This window comes from Leucopleurus acutus, assembly GCF_964270905.1.
Source record: "Leucopleurus acutus genome assembly, chromosome: 13".
NCBI lineage: Eukaryota > Metazoa > Chordata > Mammalia > Artiodactyla > Delphinidae > Leucopleurus > Leucopleurus acutus.
Window position 1 is genome coordinate 74,492,408 of NC_139155.1, and position 24,216 is coordinate 74,516,623.

General features: G+C 36.0%; 1 protein-coding gene across 3 annotated transcripts in view; it reads right to left on the reverse strand.

The window, feature by feature from the left end:
• NAA25 (N-alpha-acetyltransferase 25, NatB auxiliary subunit) overlaps nucleotides 1–24,216 on the reverse strand; it is a 73,807-nt gene that overhangs the window by 30,052 nt on the left and 19,539 nt on the right. For 2 of the 3 annotated variants that reach the window (XM_082853463.1, XM_082853462.1), the window contains exons 5-15: nucleotides 23,422–23,496; nucleotides 22,182–22,289; nucleotides 21,744–21,822; nucleotides 17,816–17,927; nucleotides 16,708–16,797; nucleotides 15,486–15,655; nucleotides 13,215–13,327; nucleotides 6,244–6,451; nucleotides 5,331–5,420; nucleotides 1,349–1,529; nucleotides 558–657 (exon numbers count right to left, since the gene is read on the reverse strand). In XM_082853463.1, coding sequence (XP_082709589.1) covers nucleotides 558–657; nucleotides 1,349–1,529; nucleotides 5,331–5,420; nucleotides 6,244–6,451; nucleotides 13,215–13,327; nucleotides 15,486–15,655; nucleotides 16,708–16,797; nucleotides 17,816–17,927; nucleotides 21,744–21,822; nucleotides 22,182–22,289; nucleotides 23,422–23,496 — 1,326 coding nt within the window. The remainder of the gene's footprint in view (nucleotides 1–557; nucleotides 658–1,348; nucleotides 1,530–5,330; nucleotides 5,421–6,243; nucleotides 6,452–13,214; nucleotides 13,328–15,485; nucleotides 15,656–16,707; nucleotides 16,798–17,815; nucleotides 17,928–21,743; nucleotides 21,823–22,181; nucleotides 22,290–23,421; nucleotides 23,497–24,216) is intronic. The other variant, XM_082853461.1, reaches the window with a different exon arrangement.

The window sequence follows — 24,216 nt, forward strand, 5'->3', positions numbered from 1 at the left end:
CCCATCCTTTCATTATGGCACATAAAAGCTCTATCTTATTTATTGTTACTTTAAAAAACATACTACTGACCTAAGTTTCTTAAAGTGTCCTGAATTGGTCAATTTTATAATTGTAAGAAAAGATAAGTATACTCTGTTGATAAAGAACATGGTGGTTATCAACTTCAGAAATCAATAAAAGTAAGCGAGAACAACTGCTATCGCAAAATCATATACGGCATCCCAGGCTATACACTCTTATGGGCTATTTCTTATACCCTTAGAAAGTCTCTTAGAGATTAAAACACAGACCTAAGAGGCACTTCATATTCTGCTAATACCCAGTTTTAAATGCACCTTCTCATGGATTCTATTAAACATACCCTTACGAACAAACACAAAAACTCCTTACCTCTACCTAACAGCCTTGGCCAGTAAGCTATAGACTAAGGGCACATGTGAGCACAGCGTGGTGCACCTTAATATGTGTACTTGTGACCTGAGGGAAGATGCTCTCTGAATCATGTTCTTTCAGCAGGCCAAGACCATATTAAAAAATAAAATTTTTTTTCACTTACATCTTTCTGGTTGGAGTGGAAAAACCTGAGCGCGAAGTTACAGGACTGGGATGCAGCAGCATACTGACCTAGGGATTCGGCGTATCGGGTCAAAAGGTAACTAGGTCGGAAGGAAAGAAAAAAAAAGGTTATACCAACCCACCTCTAGTATCAAATACTACACTTCAAATTACTATGGTAGAAAAACAGCTAAGCATACGAAAAGTTAAAACATGCGGCCATAGAAATGATCTAATTCACAGAATCAAATTTTAAAAAACAGCAAAGTTAATTCAGTTTTGTGGGAGACCTAAAGCTCTATGCCATGCTTTCTTACACTCAGATGATTAATGGAACACAAGTTGTTAGAGAACAGAATATTGTCTTCCTAAAACAGCTCTACAGGACACAGAGAAAATACCCTTGATTCATCACAAAGAATAGTCAAAATACAAATTCAAAGGATCTCTGGGGTCAACATACAAGTGTCAACCTCAACTGCAAGGCAGAAGTAAAGACTTGAAAACAATGTGTGCTAAGAAAAAGAGTTCAAAGTATATAACTGTTACCTGTATCTGGGGAAAACTTTTTTTTTTAACCATTTCTAAATTGTACACATTTGAAATTACCACAAAATGCTGAGAAAGATAAAACTCTTTCTGCTTTGCAATGGGTCATAACAGGTGATTAATCTACAAAGCTTAATACCGGGAACAACTTTTCTGCTAAAATCAAAATGTTAAGAATTCCATATATGAGGACCCCACACTGCTGTAGCTGGCTGCTCATTATTCAGAGTATATACTACCAACCCAATGGTGTCATGCTGGATATGCTTAGCATCAAGGCTGGAATACAGATCCACCACCGGTTCAAATGCCCCCAGCATACAGTAGATTCGAACAAGCAGCAATTTGAATTGAGCATTGGAAGGGCTGTGAGTTAGTCCCTCTTCCAGCAAAGTCAGGGCCTGCCACACAGCGGTCTCATCACCTAGAACCAAAATATAACAGCATTATCCACAGACCTTGACAGCAAATGGGGGTTTCTCAAAACTAAAAAATAAAAACTAACTGACACCATCACCTCCCCTAAGTATTCTAAGGATGTGGTTGGGTGGCAGAGAACAAATTTTAGATACACACCTGTAACCAAAATAGGGAATTTCCCTGAAAAGACAGTCCCTCAATAGTTACCTCAGTTCTTAAACCTGCATCTGCAAAAATGATGCAAACTTTGAGCTGCCAGGTCTTAAAGAGAAGTCTGGAATCTCACAGGATCCTAGATTCTGAGAAGAGATGGACTTTGAAGGAGAAGTAGAATCCACCAACCTTCCCAGTACAGGATTTTCTCTACAAGACCCCAGACAGATGCTTTCTCTTGACATCATTTTTCTTCCACATGTAACTCTACTAACAGATGTCAACTAATATTTGAAAAAAGAACTGCTCATTAATAACCAAACTAAAATGATACACATTTTTGGCCTACTAAAATTCAAAACGTTACATGCATCAATATTCTTAGAGAAAAAGTAATTTCTCTTTTATGAAATTATCTGAAGAAAATAATATGAAATGCAGATAAAGCTTTATATACAAAAACATTCACTGTACTAATAATGGGGGGATGATTAAGTAAACTGTAGTTACACCCACACAGGGAAACACCATACAGCCATTTAACGTTAACAAGGAGTTTTTAACAGCAAGGGAAAATAATTATGCAATAATGATCAGTAAAACGTACAGAATTCAAACTAGTATGAAGAGTTCATCTCAAGTATTTAAAACATTCACAGAGAAAGAGAGAAGGAAATATGCAAAACTATTAGTCTTTTGGAAGTTGGAAAAGCGAGATTAAAATAAACCATTTGCCAAATTTTTACGAGCTACTTTTACAGTTAGAAAAAACAGCTAAAATAAAAAGCTCCCCCTCAAAAAAACAAAAAAGCTCCATGCACTGAGCTTTTAAAATTATATTCTATATGCTTTTTTCCAAAAGAAACAAGACATAACCAAAAATTGGAGATTTAGATAAATATCATCCATAATCCTACCTAAACTACGTAAACCACCCATGATCTACTCAAACTACCATTGTGATTAATGTACTGCTTTTGAACTATCAATTATGTATACATAACATTACTATGTAATGTATCAATTATAGCTCAATAAAACGAGAGGAGAAAAAATGACATCCTTCACTCCCTATTTTATTTTTGCAGCACAATTTTACACAGTAGTAATCATGGCATACACCCGATTTTGTGTTTTCCCATGTTGCTCCCTGGTCTTCACAATCATAATTTTATTTAATTCAACACTCAGTGACCTAAACTCTGCAGTAACACTAGATATAACACCCAAAGATAAGAGTCATAGGTGGTTCCAGGCCTCAAGAGGTTCAGAATTGAGTAGAAGAGGTAGTTGGACAATTATAGATAATAGATAATTTTTTAAGTCCTACTTATTCAAGGATAACCAATATCAGAATTTTTTTTAAAAACTTCTTGAAGATCTCTTTTAAATAGAAACAAAATTTCAAAGTAAATAGTAAAAAAAAAAAAAGGTTTAATTTACACTTCTGAACTATTAAACCCAACATTATGATGACATTTATCATCTTATTTATTTTGCAAAATTTAGAATATAACTACAACTCTATGCCAAATCAAAGAGCATCAAGGGTTGATGAGGATTTGGGGGACAGAATTTTTTAAATCAAATTTTATAATATAACAAAATGATATAAAAAAAGATATAAGATAAATAAATTCTGGGGATATAATGTACAGTATGGTGACTACAGTTAACCACACTGTACTGTGTATTTCAAAGTTGCTAAGAGAGTAGATGTTAATAGTTCTCATCACAAGGGAAAAAAAAGTAGCTATGTGAGGTAATGGACTTTAACTAAACTTATTGTGGTAATCATTTTGCGATATATCACTATATTGTATACCTTAAACTAATACAATGTATCACTATATTGTATACCTTAAACTAATACAATGTAATGTATCAATTATAGCTCAATAAAACTAGAGGAGAAAAAATGGCATCCTTCACTCCCCATTTTATTTTTGTAGCACAATCATAAAGAAATGCTTTTTGCAAAAAATATTTGAGAGCATCATCAATTTAACCTTAAAATGCTCTTCTTAATCCTGTCACATTCAAATCAGTCTCTTTCAACATCCTCACCAGTTTTCTATACATTTCTAATTTTTGTCATATCCACCTTGAACAATGACTATTGTTCCAGCCTACAACTGGAACATTCAACATCACTTTCACTGACTTCAAGAAACCTTGCATCTATATATATATAATATCTAGAACTTCCCATGTATTTGCACTGTATGATTTTGGACAACCCACCTAACTTCTTTCTCTCTGCCCTGTATTTCCCACATCTGTAAAACTGTAACGATCTTAACTGTACTGTTACAAGGTTTAAAATTAGCTAATTCATATAAAGCACTTTCAAGTGCCTGATGATCAACAACTGTTAACTGTTATTACTATTATATGGTCAGATATCTTGCTCCAAAACCAAGAGATTAGCAAAGCCACAGTCACTATGAGCAAGAATAGATGCCAGGAATAAGTGGGGAAGGGTACGAGTAGGGGCCAAATTACTAAGTAGTCAGTTCATTAATGGTTTTACATTAAGATGACTTTTACAGCCCTATGCAACCTCCTGAATGTGGGGTTCCAGATACCAAGTACTCTGATGAAAAGGATTTCATCCCCATCCCCGGTACAATACAGTATAACAAGTACTATCATATGGATATACACAACGTCCTACAAAAGTTCAGAAGGGGCATAAAATCTGCAATGAGGAAGGGGGTGAAATCAAGACAGGCTTGTCAGAGTCACTGTTTGAGTAAAAGTGAGATGAAGGAGGTAAGAAAGTTATTTCAAAGAGAGGTAACATGATGTTCAGTGATAGTAGCAAAAAAAAAAAAAAAAAGTAGATTTAGGGCCTTAAGTACTAAGAATCTGGAGATGTAGACAGACACTAGATTATAGAGAGCATTGTAAACCATCCTAATAAGGCTGACCTTTATCCTCAGGAAAATAGGGCATATCTGAAGGATTTTAAGCATGAGAAGATAGTATCAAAATTGAGTGCTTGGTTAAATGACCCATGAGGGCAGGGTTGTGTCTGTCTTGCACAGCACTGTCTCCCAGCCCTGTTTCTTCTGAAGTTTATTCTCATGAATAATATGCAATAAGTAGCTAAAGTTATTTTTTCTCAAAAACTGCTAATAAGAGAAAATGTCAGAAAGTGAGACCTAAAGAAAAGGCAATCTCAGTACCATTTGCTGAATCATCCTTCTCTTGCTTAATGACTCATGAAGCTTCCTTTACCATGCAGTATATATTTGTCTTAAATGGGCTAATCTGAACTATATTCCAAAAAAAGTGTATTTTCCTATATAAACTGAAGTGAACAAAAATGGCTCTTTCATTCCATGGACCCATACATCTATATCTGAATCAGTTTCTCTGTATTTTAATTATTGTAACTTTGTAATAGGTTGTTTACTCACTATGCAGAAATATTTTAAAACAGAACAGATATCCACTGATTTAAGATTATCCTGATTACAGAGAGGAGGATACTTGGAGACTTTGGTTCTTCTAGAAGCACCCTGGAGAAGGGCAAGGAAGAAAAACCTAAAAGCATAAATCAAATTCTTGGATTATATACTTAGTCTAAGGATTTATAGTCAATAAAAACAAAGAGTAAAGTTAAACTGAAATCACTGCTCTTTACCTGTTTCTCTCCATATATCAATAAGCACATGGACAGCAAGGAGACAGTAATAGTCTGAAAATTGCAATTCGGTTTTCAAACAGGATTTCCCTATAGGGAAAGAAAAAATCATATCTGTATTTTAAGATTTGTTCAATTATTACTGCCCCAAAGGAGTTTTTTTAAAGCAAGAAAGTGACAGGAGGAAGAAGAGAAAAAGAGGAAAAGAAACTAATAAGAATGGAGTAAATACCAGAAGAAAAATATAAGCCATGAATCAAAAGAGTCAAAAGAAGGTGAGACCACACTCAGCTGGAGCAGAAGGAAGGGTTCCAGAATAGAGGTGGTATTCCAAATGGTCCCAAAAGGAGAGCAGCAAGATTTGGAAGGAGGTTTTAGGTGAAGAAAAGAACAGAATCCAAGAGCCATGTACAACTAATGTAATATTATGCTCATTACTTCACCTAATTTTTTAGAATACAGTTAGAGAAATACTAATATCATCTAGTCAGATAATTTATATTTTATCACACATATCTAAGCAATCTGAAGATCATCTACTTCTAAACTAAATATTTATCTCACAATTTACAATTCTTTTGGGTCATTTACACAGTCTATATATTTAGAATATTAAGGCCTATAAGCAGAAAATATGACAATTATCATAAACTCTGCAATTCATCTGAGCCCCACTGTGATAAAGAGTTGGCTGGCCAGATCAGGAAGAATATGGATATCTGGGAGCCAATTATAATTTTTAAAACTCCAAGCTTAAGAAAGGCTTTGCATTTTATTACCTGGATAGTGTTCCCACTTGACAAAATATTTTCCTTGCCAAAAGCATTACAACAGCATGCTATGAGAGATAAAAAACTAACTTCTAAATCTTAGCAGATCAGGGAACTACTGCACATTTTGAAAGGCTGCTCACCAAATTCTAGTCCATGCTGGTACCTTAACATCAATTCTCTGACCACACTCAATTTCTGATTTTTATCCATCATGTGGTACAAGCCAAGTAACCTCGTCAGCTGCACCACACACAAATGTTGCTGCAGAGCTCTGATGTCAGCAGGCAGTGCCAGCTTATCCTCTGTTGGTGTTGACAAAGGAACAACTCCAAGTAACTGATTAATAAACTGCAAAGTTGAAAGAAAAAAAAGAAGTACAGGTCTCAAAACAGAACTAGTCTTTAGTAGGCCACAATTAACAAATACTGAAATGGTCTAGAAAATGGTATCAAGAAAAAATACAAATTAAAACCCCTTTAGTATACCATTTTCTATCTAACAAAATTGCCAAAACAAAAACACTTCTAACAGCACACAGTGCTGGTAAAATTCCAGTGAAACTGGCACACCCATTCATTGCTGGCCAAAAGTATTATGTTAATACCATGTAGTATATGCACTAAAAGATTAAAAGAACTGTGAAAATGTTTCCTAAATTACAATAGATTGACATAATATGTAACGTAGCAATGAAAAAGTTTAATTAGGAAGACTGTAAAAAGAATAATTACCCCAAAACAAACCTATTATATTGATATACTACAAATAAATTCTTAAAGGAAACATTATACATTGAAAGGAATGGTTGTCCTGTCAATAGCCTTAAATTGTTTTTTTGATTAAAGCTTTAATTTTGAGATAATTATAGATTTGCATGCAATTGTAAGAAATAACACAGTTCCTGTGTACCCTTCACCCAGTTTTTCCTAATGGTAACTTTTTTTTTTTTCCTGTGGCCGTACCGCACGGCATGCGGGATCTTAGTTCCCTGACCAGGTATTGAACCCATGCCCCCTGCAGTGGAAGCGTGAAGCCCTAACCACTGGACTGCCAGGAAATTCCACCCCAATGGTAACATCTTGAAATAAAATGTTTTTAATTCTCTAAATTCGGTATAAATTTTTAAGAACACCAGTTCCACAACCAGTACAGTTGCAATATTGGCAGAAGTGAGAAGGGACCCCTGCATCACATACAGGGTGTCTGTTTAAACTTCCCACATGGTCGTATACGATACTCTTCAGCTGTTAGGATGTGAGAAAATGCTTGGGCAGCACGAGTCTGGAGTTCTAAAAGGTGTTTATGGACAGGAAGTGCAGCCAAGGGGTCACAGGCATCACCCTTGTGTCTTCCCTATATTTTGTGATCCAAAACTAATAAATTATTTTTAAAGCAAAAAAACCCAGTTCCATTTACACATGTATTAAACACAGGCTATTTTCACTCCCTTCCAAGATCCTATTAGGATGACAGTAAAGAACAAAAAAGGAATCAACCCCAAAGGATCAAGAACATGTGAAGAGATGACAGCAATAATAAACATTAACAAGATTTCAAAAGATAAAAAGCAGAAGGGCAGGTGGTAAGTAATAACCAATGTACAGGGCCAAGAAAGCTGAAATCCAACAGTATGAATGGGGAGACCACCAATAAGCAGCAAGCCTCTTCCAGCCACAGAACCTTGGAAGATTCAGAAATTAAGGGCAAGAGGTACGTCTGAAAGCTAAAGTGCTGGTGGGACTGAAACAGAAGAATTTGCTAAATTCTAAGAAATTAGACCCCTCCCCAAGCTCACTGACTGACTTCCTAAACCCAGCAGAATCCACGGGTTTTCTTTACCCTCAGGAGATACTGAACCAGAGACACTGTAGACTCAAGGGGAGAATGGAACAGATCTATCACGTCATGTTTCAGAATACACTAAGAGGAGTTTTAAACTTTTATGGTTCTGTCAGATTGATTGGGGTGAACTGAACAAAAAAATATTAACTCCAAGAAAGAAAGTTAAGAAAGGTAATCTCCACATATATAAAGTGGCTTAGCTGTGAATATTTAGTCATTAAAATATAAATACTGCATAATTACTAAACTATACTGGGGGAAAAGTAGGTAAGGGGAGAAGTGGGATGTTATGAACAAAATTATTGCCTTCCACAGTAAGATACCAACAGATGAAGACTATAACTGTAAAAATAAACAAATAGCTAAATAAGCCTATAATTTAGAAATATGGAGTTAAATAACAGAAGAAGCAGTTAAGGGTTGAAAGTGATTTGCCTGTACGGAGCCAGAATCAGGGCTGAAGAAGGCAAAGAGCTGCAATTGTTTTTCAATATAAGCCTTGTAGCACTATTTGACTTTTTCAATTTTATACATGTAATTTTTGGAAACAAAAATTAAATTAAAATAAAAATCCTACTCAACATGCAGTTTCACATCTGTAATGACTTTACTTCAATTTTCTACAATTGTATGAATTTTAATTTTAATTATTATGATCAGATAATCACATTTGTAACAAAGAAACTGTGGCACTAGTGTTCATGTTTTTGATTAAGTACCTATATAATTTCTATTGCCAGCTCTTCCATTCTTGTAAGCCATTTTATATACTAGTTATGTTTATTATTAAGGCCTTCTTTATTGAATGCTAAAGAATCTTCCAAACAGGTTTTGTCATGAAACAATACGTTCATTTGCTATTCTAGTCTGTACAGTTTCACTGCTACACAAAAAGCTTCTTTAAAAACTGGAATTATTTTATTGTTAGCTTAAAACCCCAAGGCAAAGGAAACAAAATACAAAAACGCCTCTATGGGTGAGCCTCTTCAGGATCACTGGACTCAACGGCCTCCTCTTAGGGGCCAGTCCCATTTTAGAATGCGTCTCCTAATTCATTGGGACAACAGTTCTCAGTCTGAACCTTACTTGGACAGTTTGCAATCCTCTGACAAACATACTGCTGAGTGGCAGGATTTTTAGCTATTGAAGTCATCCTACATTTAAAAAGTTGTGGCAGCAAAATTACCCCTCTCAATTAAAAATTTACACGGGACTACAAAACTCACTGCAACAGCTTTAAACCCTTTGTCTCACTGAACAATGACCACCTCATCACTGCTAGTATTTCACTATTTCTAGAGGGTTCCTCCCAGTAGATTATTAGTATATGCAGTCACAGAGGTGATCTAAGATTTTCAAACATGCCAATAAAGTAGAGCTTCTGGTACTAAAATTTATGCTAGCAAACCTATATGAATCTCAGCTAAATGCGATATAAGCATTCCTCTAATGCTTTCCCATCATTTGATGCTTTAACTTACAAGACAGTAAGCACTATAAAACATGATCAATCATTCCTTACCTTAGCACTTAGCACATAATATGTGCGACAAACACTTAGTGAATGAATCTTTCCCACGTGGTTTTATTTTCTGCTTAAATCCCTCCAGTAACATGAAACTCACACACTGTTTTTTAGAGAATTGTGACTATAAAAAATATCTTTCTCTCACTGAGCCAAATTCTTAATTCCCTGCAACAACTTCTTGCTGGCCCTGTTCTCTTCCCTCTTTTACAGGACAGCTTTTCAAATTATGAGAAATAAAGTACTCTGTCATCACCATACCAAACCTATCTCTTCCACTCAACCATTTCTCTCTCATAGGCTTTCAAGTCTTTCTATAACCCAGAACCCTCTTTTCTGGATATGTTACAATTTATCTAGAAAACTTCTAAAGCTTAGCCTGTGCCCTATAAGCACAGCAACCCAAGAACAACTTTTTCTAAACCAAAGTGAACAATGGTAGTCATTTCAGAACCCAGTAGAGACCACTGGCTCCTTAACAGTTTGGGAATGCACTGCTCCATCTGCCCTAGATGTGTAACCTCAAGACTGCCAAAGTATCAAGTGCTGGTGAGCAAGGATATGGTCACGAAACAAATACTGTAGTCATTGCCACTGTGTTCCCATTGAGTTTCACTCATTCCATATGGGGATGATAGAGTCTTTCTGGAAAAACAGGTTGTGGTAGCCCTGTGATAGCAAGACTTCCAACATTCACTAATTAGAGTTTTTTATGAGTAAAGCTGACCAAAGTCACAGACTCTCTTGATACATATCAGTATTTCTTTACATGATGTTGATATACATATAATTGATTTACATTGATTCTATCACATCAAAAACTCCCAATAGATGACAATTAACTACAATATGGTACCCAGGCTTAGATCCCAGAAAAGAAAAAGGACATTAATGGAAGAGCTACAGAAATATAAAGTCTAGAGGCCAGTTAACAGTAATGTACCAAAGTTAGTTTCTTAGTTTTGACAAATATACCACTGTAATTTAAGATGTTAATGTTGGGGAAAGCTAGGCGAAGGGTAGAGTATAACCTTCTTTACTATCTTTACAACTTTCCTGTAAATGTAAAGTTATTCCAAAATTAAAGGGTTTTTTTTCTTTAATTTTATTGAAGTATAGTTGAGTTACAATATTGTATTAGTTGCAGGTATACAGAAAAGTGATCTGGCTATGTATTTTTTTCAGATTCTTTTCCATTACAGGTTATTACAAGATATTGAATATAGTTCCCTGTGCTATACAGTAAATTCTTTTTATATATTTTGCTATAGTAGCCTGTATCTGTTAATCCCATACTCCTAATTTATCCCTTCCCCTTTGGCAACCATAAGTTTGTTTTCTACATCTGTGAGTCTGTTTCTATTTTGTAAATAAGTTCATTTGTATTATTTTTTAGATTCCACATATAAGTGATATCATATATTTGTCTTTCTCTGTCTGACTTACTTCATTTAGTATGATAATCTCTAGGTCCAACCATGGTGCTGCAAATGGCAATATTTCATTATTTTTTATGGCTGAGTAATATTTCACTGTGTATATATATACCACATCTTCTTTATACACTCATATGTTGATGAACACTTAGGTTGCTTCCATGTCTTCACTACTGTAAACAGTGCTGCTATGAACACTGAGGTGTGTGTATCTTTTCGAATTAGAGTTTTCATCTTTTTTGGATATATGCCCAGGAGTGGGATTGCTGGATCATATGGTAGTTCTATTTTCAATTATTTAAGGAACTTCCTACTGTTTTCCGTAGTGGCTGTACCAATTTACATTCCTACCAACAGTGTAGGAGGGGTCTCTCCACACCCTCTCCAGCATTTATTATTTGCAGACTTTTTGATGAAGGCCATTCTGACTGGTATGAGGTGATACCTCATTGTAGTTTTGATTTGCATTTCTCTAATAATTAGTGATGTTGCACATCTTTTCATGTGCCTGCTGGTCATCTGTATGTCTTCTTTGGAGAAATGTCTATTTAGGTCTTCAAGTTTATTTTTTTTAAATCCCTTAGATTTAAGAGTCTCAGGCTGCTTCAGCAAGAATGAATCATGACTTGACATAATCAGCAATTAACTGCTACAGTTTTGAGCAAATAAGAGACAAGATATTAAAAGGAAAGTCCACTGGACTTCATCAAACTTTAAAACTTTGCTCTGAGAATTCCCTGGCGGTCCAGTGGTTAGGACTCAGTGCTTTCACTGCCGGGGCCTGGGTTAGATCCCTGGACGGGGAACTAAGATACTGCAAGTTGCATGGCATGGCAAAAAACAAACAAACAAACAAACAAAAAACTTTGCTCTGCAAATGATCTTGTTAAGAGGATGAAAAGACAAGCTACAGACTGGGAGAAACTATTTGAAACCACATATCTGACAAAGGACTTGTATCTAGAATATCTAAAGAACTCTCAAAACTCAACAGTAAAAAAACAAATCAACTAGAAAATGAGCAAAAGACACTTCACTGAGGAGAAAATACAGATGGCAAATTAGCACAGGAAAAAATGTTCAACAGCATTAACCATTAGGGAAATGTACATTAAAACCATAATGAAACATCACTACACACTTACTAGAATGGCTAAAATAAAAAATAGTGACAACACCTAATGTTGATGAGGATGCAGAGAAACCAGATGACTCATACATTGCTAACGGGAATTTAAAAGATATAGTCACTGTGGAAAAGTCTGGCCATTTCTTTAAAAAACTAAATGTGCAGCTACCATAAGACCCCACAACTGAACTACTGGGCATTTTTCTCAGAGAAATGAAGACTTAGGTTCCCATAAAAAAACCTGCATACAAATGTTCACAGCAGCTGTATTTGTAATAGCCAAAAACTGGACACACCCACATGTTCTTCAACAAGTTAAAGGAATCATGGTACATCCATACCATGGAATATTATTCAGCAATAAAAAGGAATGGACATGGTACATGTAACAACATGATGAATCTCCAGGGAATTACGCTGAGTAAAGAAAGTCAATCTCTAAAGGTTATAAATAATATGATTCCATTATATAACATTCTTAAAATGACAAAATTATAGAAATAGAAAATATCAGTAGTTGCTGAGGGAGAGGGATGGGGAAAGGAGATACAGGGAGGTGGCTGTAGGTAAAAAAATGTAGGGAGCACATGGAGGGACCCTGGTGGTGAAACTACTATGCATCTTGTCTAGGTGGTGGTCACATGAATCCATACACTATATACGGCACTAAATATACACACACAAACACACCACACATATACACACAAATGAATGCATGTAAAACTGATGAAATCTGAATAAGGTCAGTGGATTTTATCAATGTCAGTTTCCTAATTATGACACTATACTATAATTATGCTAGATCTTACCATTGGGACAAAGTGGGTGAAGGGTATACAGATCTCTCTGTATTATTTCTCTTACAACTGCATGTATATCTACAATTATCTCAAAATTTATATATACATATATACACACATACATACACACACACACACACACACACACACACACACACACACACAACAGAAGAATCCAATTATCTACCAGGGGCTTATTCTCATTGCAGCTCAACTTTACAAGAAATCATGCCTTTAATCTGATAGCACCTAGACTACTTGGCTTGATAGCACAATATCTTGATATCTCACATTCACCACTTTCACCCATTTTAGAAAGGAAACCCAAACACTTAACCTAGTTGCAATAAATACAGGTACCCAACAGAACTCTGCTTACTTTTGTACACTGTGTAGCAGGCAAGAGGTCAACAAACACCTTGAGGTCTGTGAAACAACAAGGTTTATCCCCAAACTTTTTAAAATACTGGAACATTAATTCTTCTGGATCACCTAAGAGAGAGGGGGGGGAAATATCACTAAATTATTCATGGACTGAAGCAATCTCTAATTTAAGTGAGAAGTCTGACTTGAAAAACATTTATTTCAATTAAATGAAAATTTTGCTTGAATGAGAATGAGGATGACAATGAGGGCCGGAAGATAGCTTGCCAGTTTAAAAATAAATACTAAAAAGGAGTTGAATCTTGCGAACTCAGTTTACCTGTTATTACACTGAGGAAATGTGAAGTTTTTCATTCAATTAAAGTTTAAATAGTTTAAAAGTTTTCATTAAAGTTTAAAGACAAGTTTATATGCAAACATTAAACAAACATGCTTTTCTCCACAACAGTTCCTGAACTACTTAACAAATATTAAATACATGTTAACTAAATGAAAGGTAGTGTTTGTTAACAGGCACAACAACAGAAGAGAAAATAAATGGGAAGAGCCACGGGCCAATAACTCCAAAGTCACTCACTATGGAAAATTTAAACCTGGATATGCAGAAACCTACCAATTCATTTTATTTTTCCTCAAATTAAAAATAAAAATAATAAAAGTAAAATACTTTCAAATTGGACTAGATTTAGGAAGGAGAGATTTTTAACAAGGTCTCTGTAAGATTTTAGGTCTTGGTTCCTGCTCACACATTTCTGGGAACAGAGATTTCATGGCTTTAATCAGATTCTCACATGCCTCTGTGATCCAAAAGAGACTAAGAATCACTCACTGGTCTGGTAAAAAAAAAAAAAAGAAAAAAAATTTTTTTGTGTGTGGAGACAAATTTGTAAGATTCACCAATTTGTAAGATTCAGGCTGGTGAGAGAGAAGAGAAAGACAAGGGATGAATATAGGAAGTGTGAAAACAGATCCAAGTAGTTTTATATCCAGCTTTGGAAAGAAAGCAACTTTTTTTTTTTTTTGGCCACATCAGGCGGCTTGTGGGATCCTAGTTCCCCGACCAAGGATCGAACCCAGGTCCCCTGCAGTGGAAGCACGGTGTCCTAACCACTGGACCATCAGGGAAATCTGAAGAAAGCAATTCTTTGCAATATACTTTAACAATATTTTGCCGAAGGTCGCATAAAAATTTTCATTTGCAATTCTAAAACAAACACCAACTAAAGTAATTGAGGTAGACCCAAAGAAAGAAGTCAACATGGAATTCAAAATTGGTTATGAATAATCTACATAGGAAATGACAGAGAGATAGCCACAGTTAATTTTAGAATGAGCTGCAAAGAACATTAATTACATGATTAAAATGGACAAAGATGTTCTAGGATAGGTTTTAGGTATTGAGAAGTGCTCATCATCTCAGGACAACTGGTCCCTAAAGAAAGCTTCTTAAAGTTATTCAACTTTTAATGAGAACTAAATTTCTATAATGATGAGTGGGGAAAAAAGTTTTCTTTGGAGCTTTATCTTAAAAAAATGAAACTAAAAAAATTTTTAAAGTTTATTCTCCTAAACTTAAAAAATTTAGGGTATAATTAAAACTAAAGCTAATTCTTAGTATGAGCAAAGAATTACTGATTTTGGGGGGAGTGGTGCTTTTTTCCCCACAAAACTGTGAATTAGTACAATATGACAACATTTACTTCTTATGTAGTATGCTCAAAAAGAACCATTTTACAAAAACCTCTAAGGGCTTCATCAAATTTCCTGAAGGTCTCTATTAATGCTTTACTATCCAAATCATACTTTTCTCCCATCTTGTCATTGTCCTAATAAATTTTCTCCTCAACTGTTAACTGCTCTTTAACTGCTCTAACTCTGCCAGATGTTATTTCGTCGATGGTTTTGTGAGTGCTTAGGGTAGATTTTCAAGAAAACTTTCATTCACTTCTTGAAATCCTGAAACTTTTATAAAACTGGCTATTTACTTTGAAATTGATTTTGACATTATTGCTGGGTCAGCAAAAGAACACCTGACAAAGACTCTGATGGAATAGGGAGAGATGCTAAAGTTAAGCCGAGTTGCATGTGTGATTGGGGGCTAATTTTATAAGTGATCCATTCATTAGTTAATATTTTCAGGTTATGAAGACATTTGCTTCTCAAACACAACTTTATCACTGTAGGCTTCAGAGAACAGATACTGCACTTGGGTACTGAGGGCATCCCTGTATCTTCTCCAGGGTTCCCAAATATTACAGCTTCTTACCCAGTTTGTACTCATCATTAAAACCTTGACGTCGCAAACGTCTAATCAGCTCCAGTTTAGCCAGATGTGGTCCTCGGAGATGGCGAGAACTTTTAGATTCTTCTGCTATCCGATCTTCTATAAATCTCACAGCCTCTTCTGCAGAATAATGTACTTCTCCTTCTAAAGAGCTAGGTATAAACACATGAAAAAGGTATTTTGTGCCTCTATCAAGCCAAATTGATTTTAAGAAACAAATTAAAAATAACAGAAAGTACTGTGATAATTATAAAACAACACAAATTAGAATAAAAGAGAAATATGAGCATATTCTGACAGTTAACATGGCATATGATTCCTCTCAATTTTGTCATTTGATTATTGCAGAGTGACTAACCACCTCTACCTCTTTCTTAAAAAAAAGAATGAATAATTTTGCATATATAAAATATTACCTAATTAAAAACATAAGTAAATTTTATTGCTAGAAAAATGAGGCTGAGAAAAATTAGATGACTTACTTAATATTATAAAGTAAGCCTCAGTTCATATTTGGTATCATAAACCCTATTTTGTTATTCACTATTTAAAAGAGCTCATTATATTTATTGTGGTATTGTCTGTAATAGCCCCCAAAACAGGAAACAGCAACAATACAAGTATCTATCAACAGCAGACAGATTAAATGAATTTGGTACATTTCTAAAATGGAGTTCTCTTAAGTCATTAAAAAGAATTAATCAGATCTGTATGCACCATATATGGAAAGATGCCCAAGATACACTTTAGGGGGTGAAATATGAAGTTGTAAACCATTACATCTAACATAATTGCATTCTTATGTTAAATAAGAATAATTATATTAGTATATGCATAATATAAATAAATCTGGAAGAAAAGACACCAAACTGTCTTTTCCAAATAAATCTGGAAGACACCAAACTGTTATCAAGAGTTATTTCTGTGTCAATTACATCTCAATAAAACTGGAAAAAGAAAAAAATCATCCTGGGATGATAGGAAAACTAGGAACTAACACTTTCCACACCATACATTTCTGTACTAATTTAAGATTTTTACAATGAATACATATTTATTTTAAAATTTAAAAATGGAAAAATGTCTTGCTTTGAAAGGGATACATTATTGAGACAGAAAAAGAGAATTCAATTAGGCTTACAATGAAATCATTTTGCTACACCATACTAAAAAGTGTTGTAATTCAGGAAAGAAGACAACTTACTGTTCACCTTCAGCAGGAGGAGTCCAGGCTTCTTCAATCAGTCGAAAGACAGAATCGAAATAAGTCAGATAGAACTGCCAGTCATCTGAGCTAAAATCAGATTGAATGGTGCACACAGGATTAAACCCAAGTTGTGACAAATCTGCCTGAGGAACCATGTTATTCAACTTATTTTCTAAGTTATATTTTAGTCTTTACTAGGAGAAGCCCAACCTTCCCTCTGGGTTTCTTCTACAGCCCTAAAAGGGCAACAACTCCAGAGGCATTTTCAAAGTCAAACATTTTCAAGAAACTCCTCTTTCCTTCAATAAAATGACCAGGTGTAAAAAACTAATATTCTCAGGACTTCCCTGGTGGCCCAGTGGATGAGACTCCGCACTCCCAATGCAGGGGGCCCGGTTCAATCCCTAGTCGGGAAACTAGATCCCGCATGCATGCCGCAACTAAGAAGTCTACCTGCCACAACAAAGATCCCACGTGCCGCAAGTAAGACCCAGAGCAGCCAAAATAAATTAAAAAAAAAAAAAAAAAACAGCTCATGCAGCCCTTAATAAAAAACTAATATTCTTAACAGAAAACTCCCCACATTAGTGCTTTCTAGGGGGGCTAAGGGGAGGGTCTCTCTTTTAGACCAATATTGAGTTTGACAAATTAATGACTTTTCAGCATTCATTCTGAATACTTAGCACCCTGGTGGCATAAGTTCCATTACACCTCTTTATCGAAAGATGAAGGCTCGGGCTTCCCTGGTGGCACAGTGGTTGAGAGTCCGCCTGCCGATGCAGGGGACATGGGTTCGCGCCCCGGTCCGGGAAGATCCCACATGCCGCGGAGCGGCTGGGCCTGTGGACCATGGCCGCTGAGCCTGCACGTCCGGAGCCTGTGCTCCGCAATGGGAGAGGCCACAACAGTGAGAGGCCCGCGTACCGCGGAAAAAAAAAAAAAAGATGAAGGCTCATTAAAAACTTTAAAAAAAATATCCAGAACACACAACTAAAAGATTTCACTTTATGCCCAGAAATCTCAAAGGATATAGACCAAGAAAATCAATGGTGAGACCTGAAAGCCCCACTCCAGTCTCATAGTCCAAAAAGAAGCATCTACTTACTTTTTCAGTAAGAGGCGCCGAGAAAGGGCATTGCACTCTGGCCACCTGCTCAGCTTCTTGTACATAGCCATGCATTTATTTTCCCGACTCTGAATCTCACTTGTTAACTTCTCTACAATTAAAAGTTATAAAAGTTGGTAAGCTGGTTTCATTTCTGCTCAGAAACCAGAACAAAATCCATATACAAGAAGGAAACTGTCACATTTTCTTATTCACTCTCTTAGAAAATGGGACCACTATTAGATACAAACTACTATCTCACTAAAGATTACTTTCCTGAAAGGAAAAATCGTACATTTCTGATACTAAACTTTCTAATCCTTTTCTTCTACAAAATACAAGGATCCAGAATGTCTTGAGTTGAGGATCTAGTGTGTGGGATACACATAAAATCCCAACAGCGTCTAAGGACTGGTATATTTAGACCTGATATATTTAGACCATAGACAGACCATTCATACATTTCCAAAACATTGAATAAGCTTGGACTGGAATGAGATGAGAAAGGGGAGATGTTATGAGGAAGATAAAAAAAGAAAAGAGATGAATCAAACTCTTCCAACAGTTGAGAACAAAAAAACTAGGACTATATTTCTGACCAAATTAGATATGCCCTGTCCTTTTAGAATGGTTTAGCAGATTAAGGATGCCAACAATTACATTATGAATTTTCTATAGAGAATCTAAACTGTAACTATCCATACAACTACAACCTAACTGAATAAAAACAAAGTTGACTTGTACCCACCTGCAAGGAGGCTGAAGTTAGAGAGTAACATTAAAAATAAAAATAAAAACAGAAACAAAACTCTTCCTACATTTTATATAATTAATGTACTTAACTCAGTTACTATTACAGTTTTGTGATAGCACAAAGTCTAGTAAAGGATATACATACTTGTAAAAAACAAAGTCTTTTTAATGGCTGGACCTAATGAGAGTTCTGAGGCTACTCATCTACAGTTAGTTACTCCCAATAACCATAAAGGCACGATTAAAAAACCAGGGTTGTCAAAACGATAACTGCATTCCCACGAATTTCTCCTAAGGAAATCAAAGATGTGTAAATATTTAGGAACCAAAATCTCCTAAGTGTCCAAAAATAAGGGAATAGTTAATGCTATCTATGAAGTTCATACAAATCAGTTTTCCAACAACAAAGGAGGAAGTATTTTCACAACAATGGAAAAGAGCTAACTTCTTTAACATGTAAAGTACTCTTGCAAATCAATAAGCAGATTAACCAAATTTTTAGAAATAGGAAAAGGATAAGAAAAAGCAGCTCAGAGAAAAAAAATATATTAATGGCTTTTAAACAAATGAAGAAATAATTATCCTCCCTCATAACTAAATAAAAACTGTAAGGTATGTTTTACCTATCTCATTGAAAAACATAAAAGGTTTGATATGGGACTTCCCTGGTGGGCCAGTGGCTGACTCCACGCTCCCAATGCAAGGGGCCCGGGTTTGAACCCTGGTCAGGAAACTAGATCCCACGTGACACAACTAAGAGTTCACATGCCACAACTAAAGATCCCGCATGCGGCAAGGAAGATCCAGCATATGGCAGCGAAGACACGGCCCAGCCAAATAAATAAATAAATATTTTTTAAAAGTTTGATCTAAAATTTTGCAAAGAAACAGGACCTCTTACAATCTAATAGCAAATACAGCTGGTGGAATGCACACTGTAGCCTCTTAGAGGGTAATTTGGTTTATAGCAAAGATGTTCCTTGCAAATAGCCTAAATACCCTTCAAAGATGAGCTATGTAGTAAACTGTCTACGTTTATGCTATGGAACACTGGGCACCATTAAAGAGAGTGAGGTAGTGAGGTATATCTCTAAGACACACTGTTTAGGTAAAAAAACAATGGGTCTAAGAGTATGCAGAGAAAAGGTCACAAACTCAAATGCCTTCATAGGACAGACACAATAAACATTTAAAAATTTTAAAGAAAAAAAATATTTAATAAGAACATTGTGCAGAGTAAGATTACACTTAGGGTCAAGGTACAGTATATTCTCAATTGTGGTTTAAAAAAGTGGGGGGCCCCTTTCTGCCTCCGCTGCCACCATGGCACCCAGTAGAAAGTTTGTGGCAAAGGGGGGCAAAAAAAAAGAAGCAGGTCCTGGGGCTTCCCTGGTGGCGCAGTGGTTGAGAGTCCGCCTGCCGACGCAGGGGACACGGGCTCGTGCCCCGGTCCGGGAGGTTCCCACATGCCGCGGAGCGGCTGGGCCCGTGAGCCATGGCCACTGAGCCTGCGTGTCCGGAGCCTGTGCTCTGCAACAGGAGAGACCACAAAAGTGAGAGGCCCGCATACCGCAAAAAAAAAATAATAAAATTAAATTAAAAAAAAAAAAAGAAGCAGGTCCTGAAGTTTACTCTTGACTGTACCCATCCTGTAGAAGGTAGAATCATGGATGCTGCCAATTTTGAGCAGTTTTTTCAGGAGAGAATCAAAGTGAATGGAAAAGCTGAGAATCTTGGTAGAGGTGTTGTAACAAACGAAAGAAGCAAAAGCAAGATTACTGTAACTTCTGAGGTAGCTTTTTCCAAAAGGTATTTGAAATATCTCACCAAAAAATATTTGAAGAAGAATAACCTATGTGATTGATTACACGTAGTTGCTAACAGCAAAGAAAGTTACGAACTGCATTACTTTCAGACTACTCAAGGTGCAGAAGAGGGGCTTCCCTGGTGGCGCAGTGGTTAAGAATCCGCCTGCCAATGCAGAGGACACGGGTTTGAGCCCTGGTCCGGGAAGATTCCACATACCACGGAGCAACTAAGCCGTGCACCACAACTACTGAGCCTGCACTCTAGAGCCCGCGAGCAACAACTACTGAAGCCCACGTGCCACAACAACTGAAGCCTGCACGCCTAGAGCCCATGCTCCACAACAAGAGAAGCCACTGCAATGAGAATCCCACACACTGCAACGAAGAGGAGCCCCCACTCGCTGCAACTAGAGAAAGCCCGCGTGCAGCAATGAGAACCCAAAGCAGCCAAAAATAAATAAATAAATAAATTTCTTTAAAAAAAAAAAAAATGAAGAAGAGGAGGAAGATGAGGATTAAAACTCAATTATCTGGGGACCTCCCTGGCGGTCCAGTAGTTAAGACTTCACCTTCCAATGCAGGGGGTGCAGGTTTGATCCCAGGTCAGGGAACTAAGATCCCACATGCATCATGGCCAAAAAACCAAAACATAAAGCAGAAGCAATGTTGTAACAAATTCAATAAAGACTTTAAAAAAAAATGGTCCACATCAAACAAAACAAAACAAAACAAAACAAAACTCAATTATCTGGAATATTTTGTATGAGTTCTTAAATAAAACTTAGGACCCCAAAAACAAAAAAAAAGGGAAGGGGGAGGGGAAAGATACTACTTTAGAAGGATATACAGAACAGGTAACTGGAGAAGGATGTAGAGGGCAGAGGGTTGGAGATCTGGGGTAAAATCATACTCCCTGAATTTTCTGAATCCATGAATTATTTTCATTCATTCATTCATTCACTCATTCGGCTATGCCAGGTCTTAGATGCGGCACATGGGATCTTCGTTGCCACGTGTGGGATCTTCCTTGTAGCATGCGGAATCTTTAGCTGCGGCATGCGGGATCTTAATTGTGGCATGCAGGATCTAATTCTCTGACCAGGGATCGAACCCAGGCCCCCTGCATCGTAAACGCGAAGTCTTAACCACTGGACCACCAGGGAAGTCCCCATGAATTATTTTCAACTAAAAATTATTTTAAAAAAATAAATACAGAAAAACCTGAAAGAATCTAAAATGATCACAAGTGATTTTTTAAAGTCTTTATATCTTTGTTTCTGTATGTGGAAGAAATTTTCCACAATAAAATGTCATGTTTAAATAGGAAAACAAAACAAAAAAAACTTTAAGAAAACTCTAAAAATTACCTCCTAATTTTCCTCTGATGACATCCAAGGCTTCCTGGTACTTTCCCAAACGTTCTAGGATCATATAATAAAGTTCAACCTTACAAAAAAACAAACAAGAAGTGCAACCATTGAAACTTTTCAATAATAAAAAGATAAGTCATTTGTATGTTTTTAAAAAGCTATCTAACAGAAAAGAACACTATATCTTCAAATAAGATGAAATTAACAGTGACAATCAGACCATAGTATCTCTCCTATCTATATCTCGGCAGAGTACTTTCTGGAAACATGCTAGAACCTCACTCATTATACCTAGGCTGGGGAGTTCCAAAGCTTCACATTTACACAAAAGGCAAGAGTGAGGACCCAGTTCTCTAAATGGAATAAAGCAACAGTTCATAATATTGTAACAACATCAAAAACATGCAAATACAAAGTGGGGCTTAAATTACTCACTTCAGCCTCTGCTTCTATCTTGTCCTCTTTTACCATTTTTTCTACCATTCTCTCAGCAAGGGGCAGAAACATCGTTTTTGAGAGGTTTTCATCCTGTGCTGATATAGACTAAAGGAGAAAAGAAAAATGTTTGCACTATTTATATTATTACCATGCAGACCATTATTGTGACTCTGGCACATAATTATCAACCCACTATGTCAAATATCAGACCTAATTTGAACTTGAGAGTGGTTTGCTTTATAGGAGATTTCTTTACTAAAGATTCTTATCGTATGCATTCTTGAAATACATAGTTTCCACAATATGACCTAATTTTTAAATATTAGACCATTCATACATTTTTTTCTAGAAATATGTTAAGAGGGGATACGTTTATACTATTTAGTATATAAAGGGTACCAGGTATTTGAAGAGTCAAAAACCTTTGAGATGTCTTCTTGAGACCTTCACATATTAGAAGGAAAATGCCAATTCCTTCTATTTATAGTATGGCTTACTATTAGCTACAGTTACCTTAGCATGATATTAATTATTTTAACATTGCCAAAGATTCTGCTCAGAACTCATTTACCCCCTGAAAACAACCTTTCAGGGTAGCTATTATGCTTATTTTATAGTTAAACTAAGGTTAAAAGATTCCCCAACAGCTCAAGAGACATGGTGAAGCCAATGTTTGAAAGCAGACCTGTCTGAACCCAGAGCCTCTCTGTTCTTAACCTACATTTTAACTCCAGAGCCTCTCTGTTCTTAACTGCTACATTTTAACTCCTTTCTCCCCATCCTCTCATACACAGTGTCTTATCTTGGTACTTATAGCTGCTCTGGGAGATGAGCATCTCCATTCTGCAAAAGAGCAGACTGAGGCTCAAAAAGCAGAAGTGATGAAACAAGGTCACCCAGTTCAATGATCCGTTCAACAACCAACAATAGTGCCTTAAAGACAAACCTCAAGTTAAAATATCAAACATTTCGAGGCTCATACTTGATCAAGTAACCCAGTAATGGATCTAAGATTCAGAGGAAATACACTCTGTGCTACACACAAATAAACCAATATATCAACTCAAAAAGAATACTAAAACTCCTCAACTCAAAAAAATCAACTGACAATATGTCACATCCCTATTTGACACATGCTGCAACACATTACCCAAGATGTTCAGAGGACACATTAAGGACAATTACTATATACAAAAATAAAAACAAATCTCAATCCCATTCTGAATGCCATACTCACTTGCATTATTAAGCTCATCACAGACCAAAAGTAGTAAGGGTTTTTGGGGACAATCTTATATAGAGCCATGCCAGCCTGAAAGACAGAGAGCCATAAATACTTAACTTAGAAAACATCATACAGAGGGTAATTAATGACCTAGACATGTGGCAAGAAGCTTCCTAGGAAAATAGCAACATGTTTACATATGCTGGTTACTGTAAGTGCCTAGTAACTTGATGGATGTTGTCTACAGCATAACAATAGAGGTAATCCCAAAGGTGAATTTTTACAATATCAAGAATGATATTTCATCTTTTGAATCAGATTTTCTTAAACTGAAGACCCAGTGTTCCTAGAGAATACTGCAATCCAATATAGTTCTGGTAGACTACCAAGCAAAAACAAAAGTTGGGTTATGAATGTATATCAATAAACTTTACTGAAGCCATTGCACTAATCAATTATAGTAAAACAAAGAAATCCAGACAGCATATTTAAACTTCAAAATCAGACAAAATTACTCTAACATAATTCAAAAAATAATTCTTAGGTTAGGAAAATATTCAGGTTCTTTCAATATACCATTAATTAGAACTGAACCCTCTCATTGTGAAATGTATAATATGCAAACACTTAGAAGTAGGAACATGGCACAAAGGAGCAAAGTAGATCTATTCACGTAAAACTGAGAATCTGTCCATAATTGCCAACTAGTAATCAATGCTAAGAACTCTGTCAGCTAATTATCACAGTTACTATTTTATTTTTTAATCTTTTGCCTATCTTCAATCCACTTGAAAAAAAATACATGGA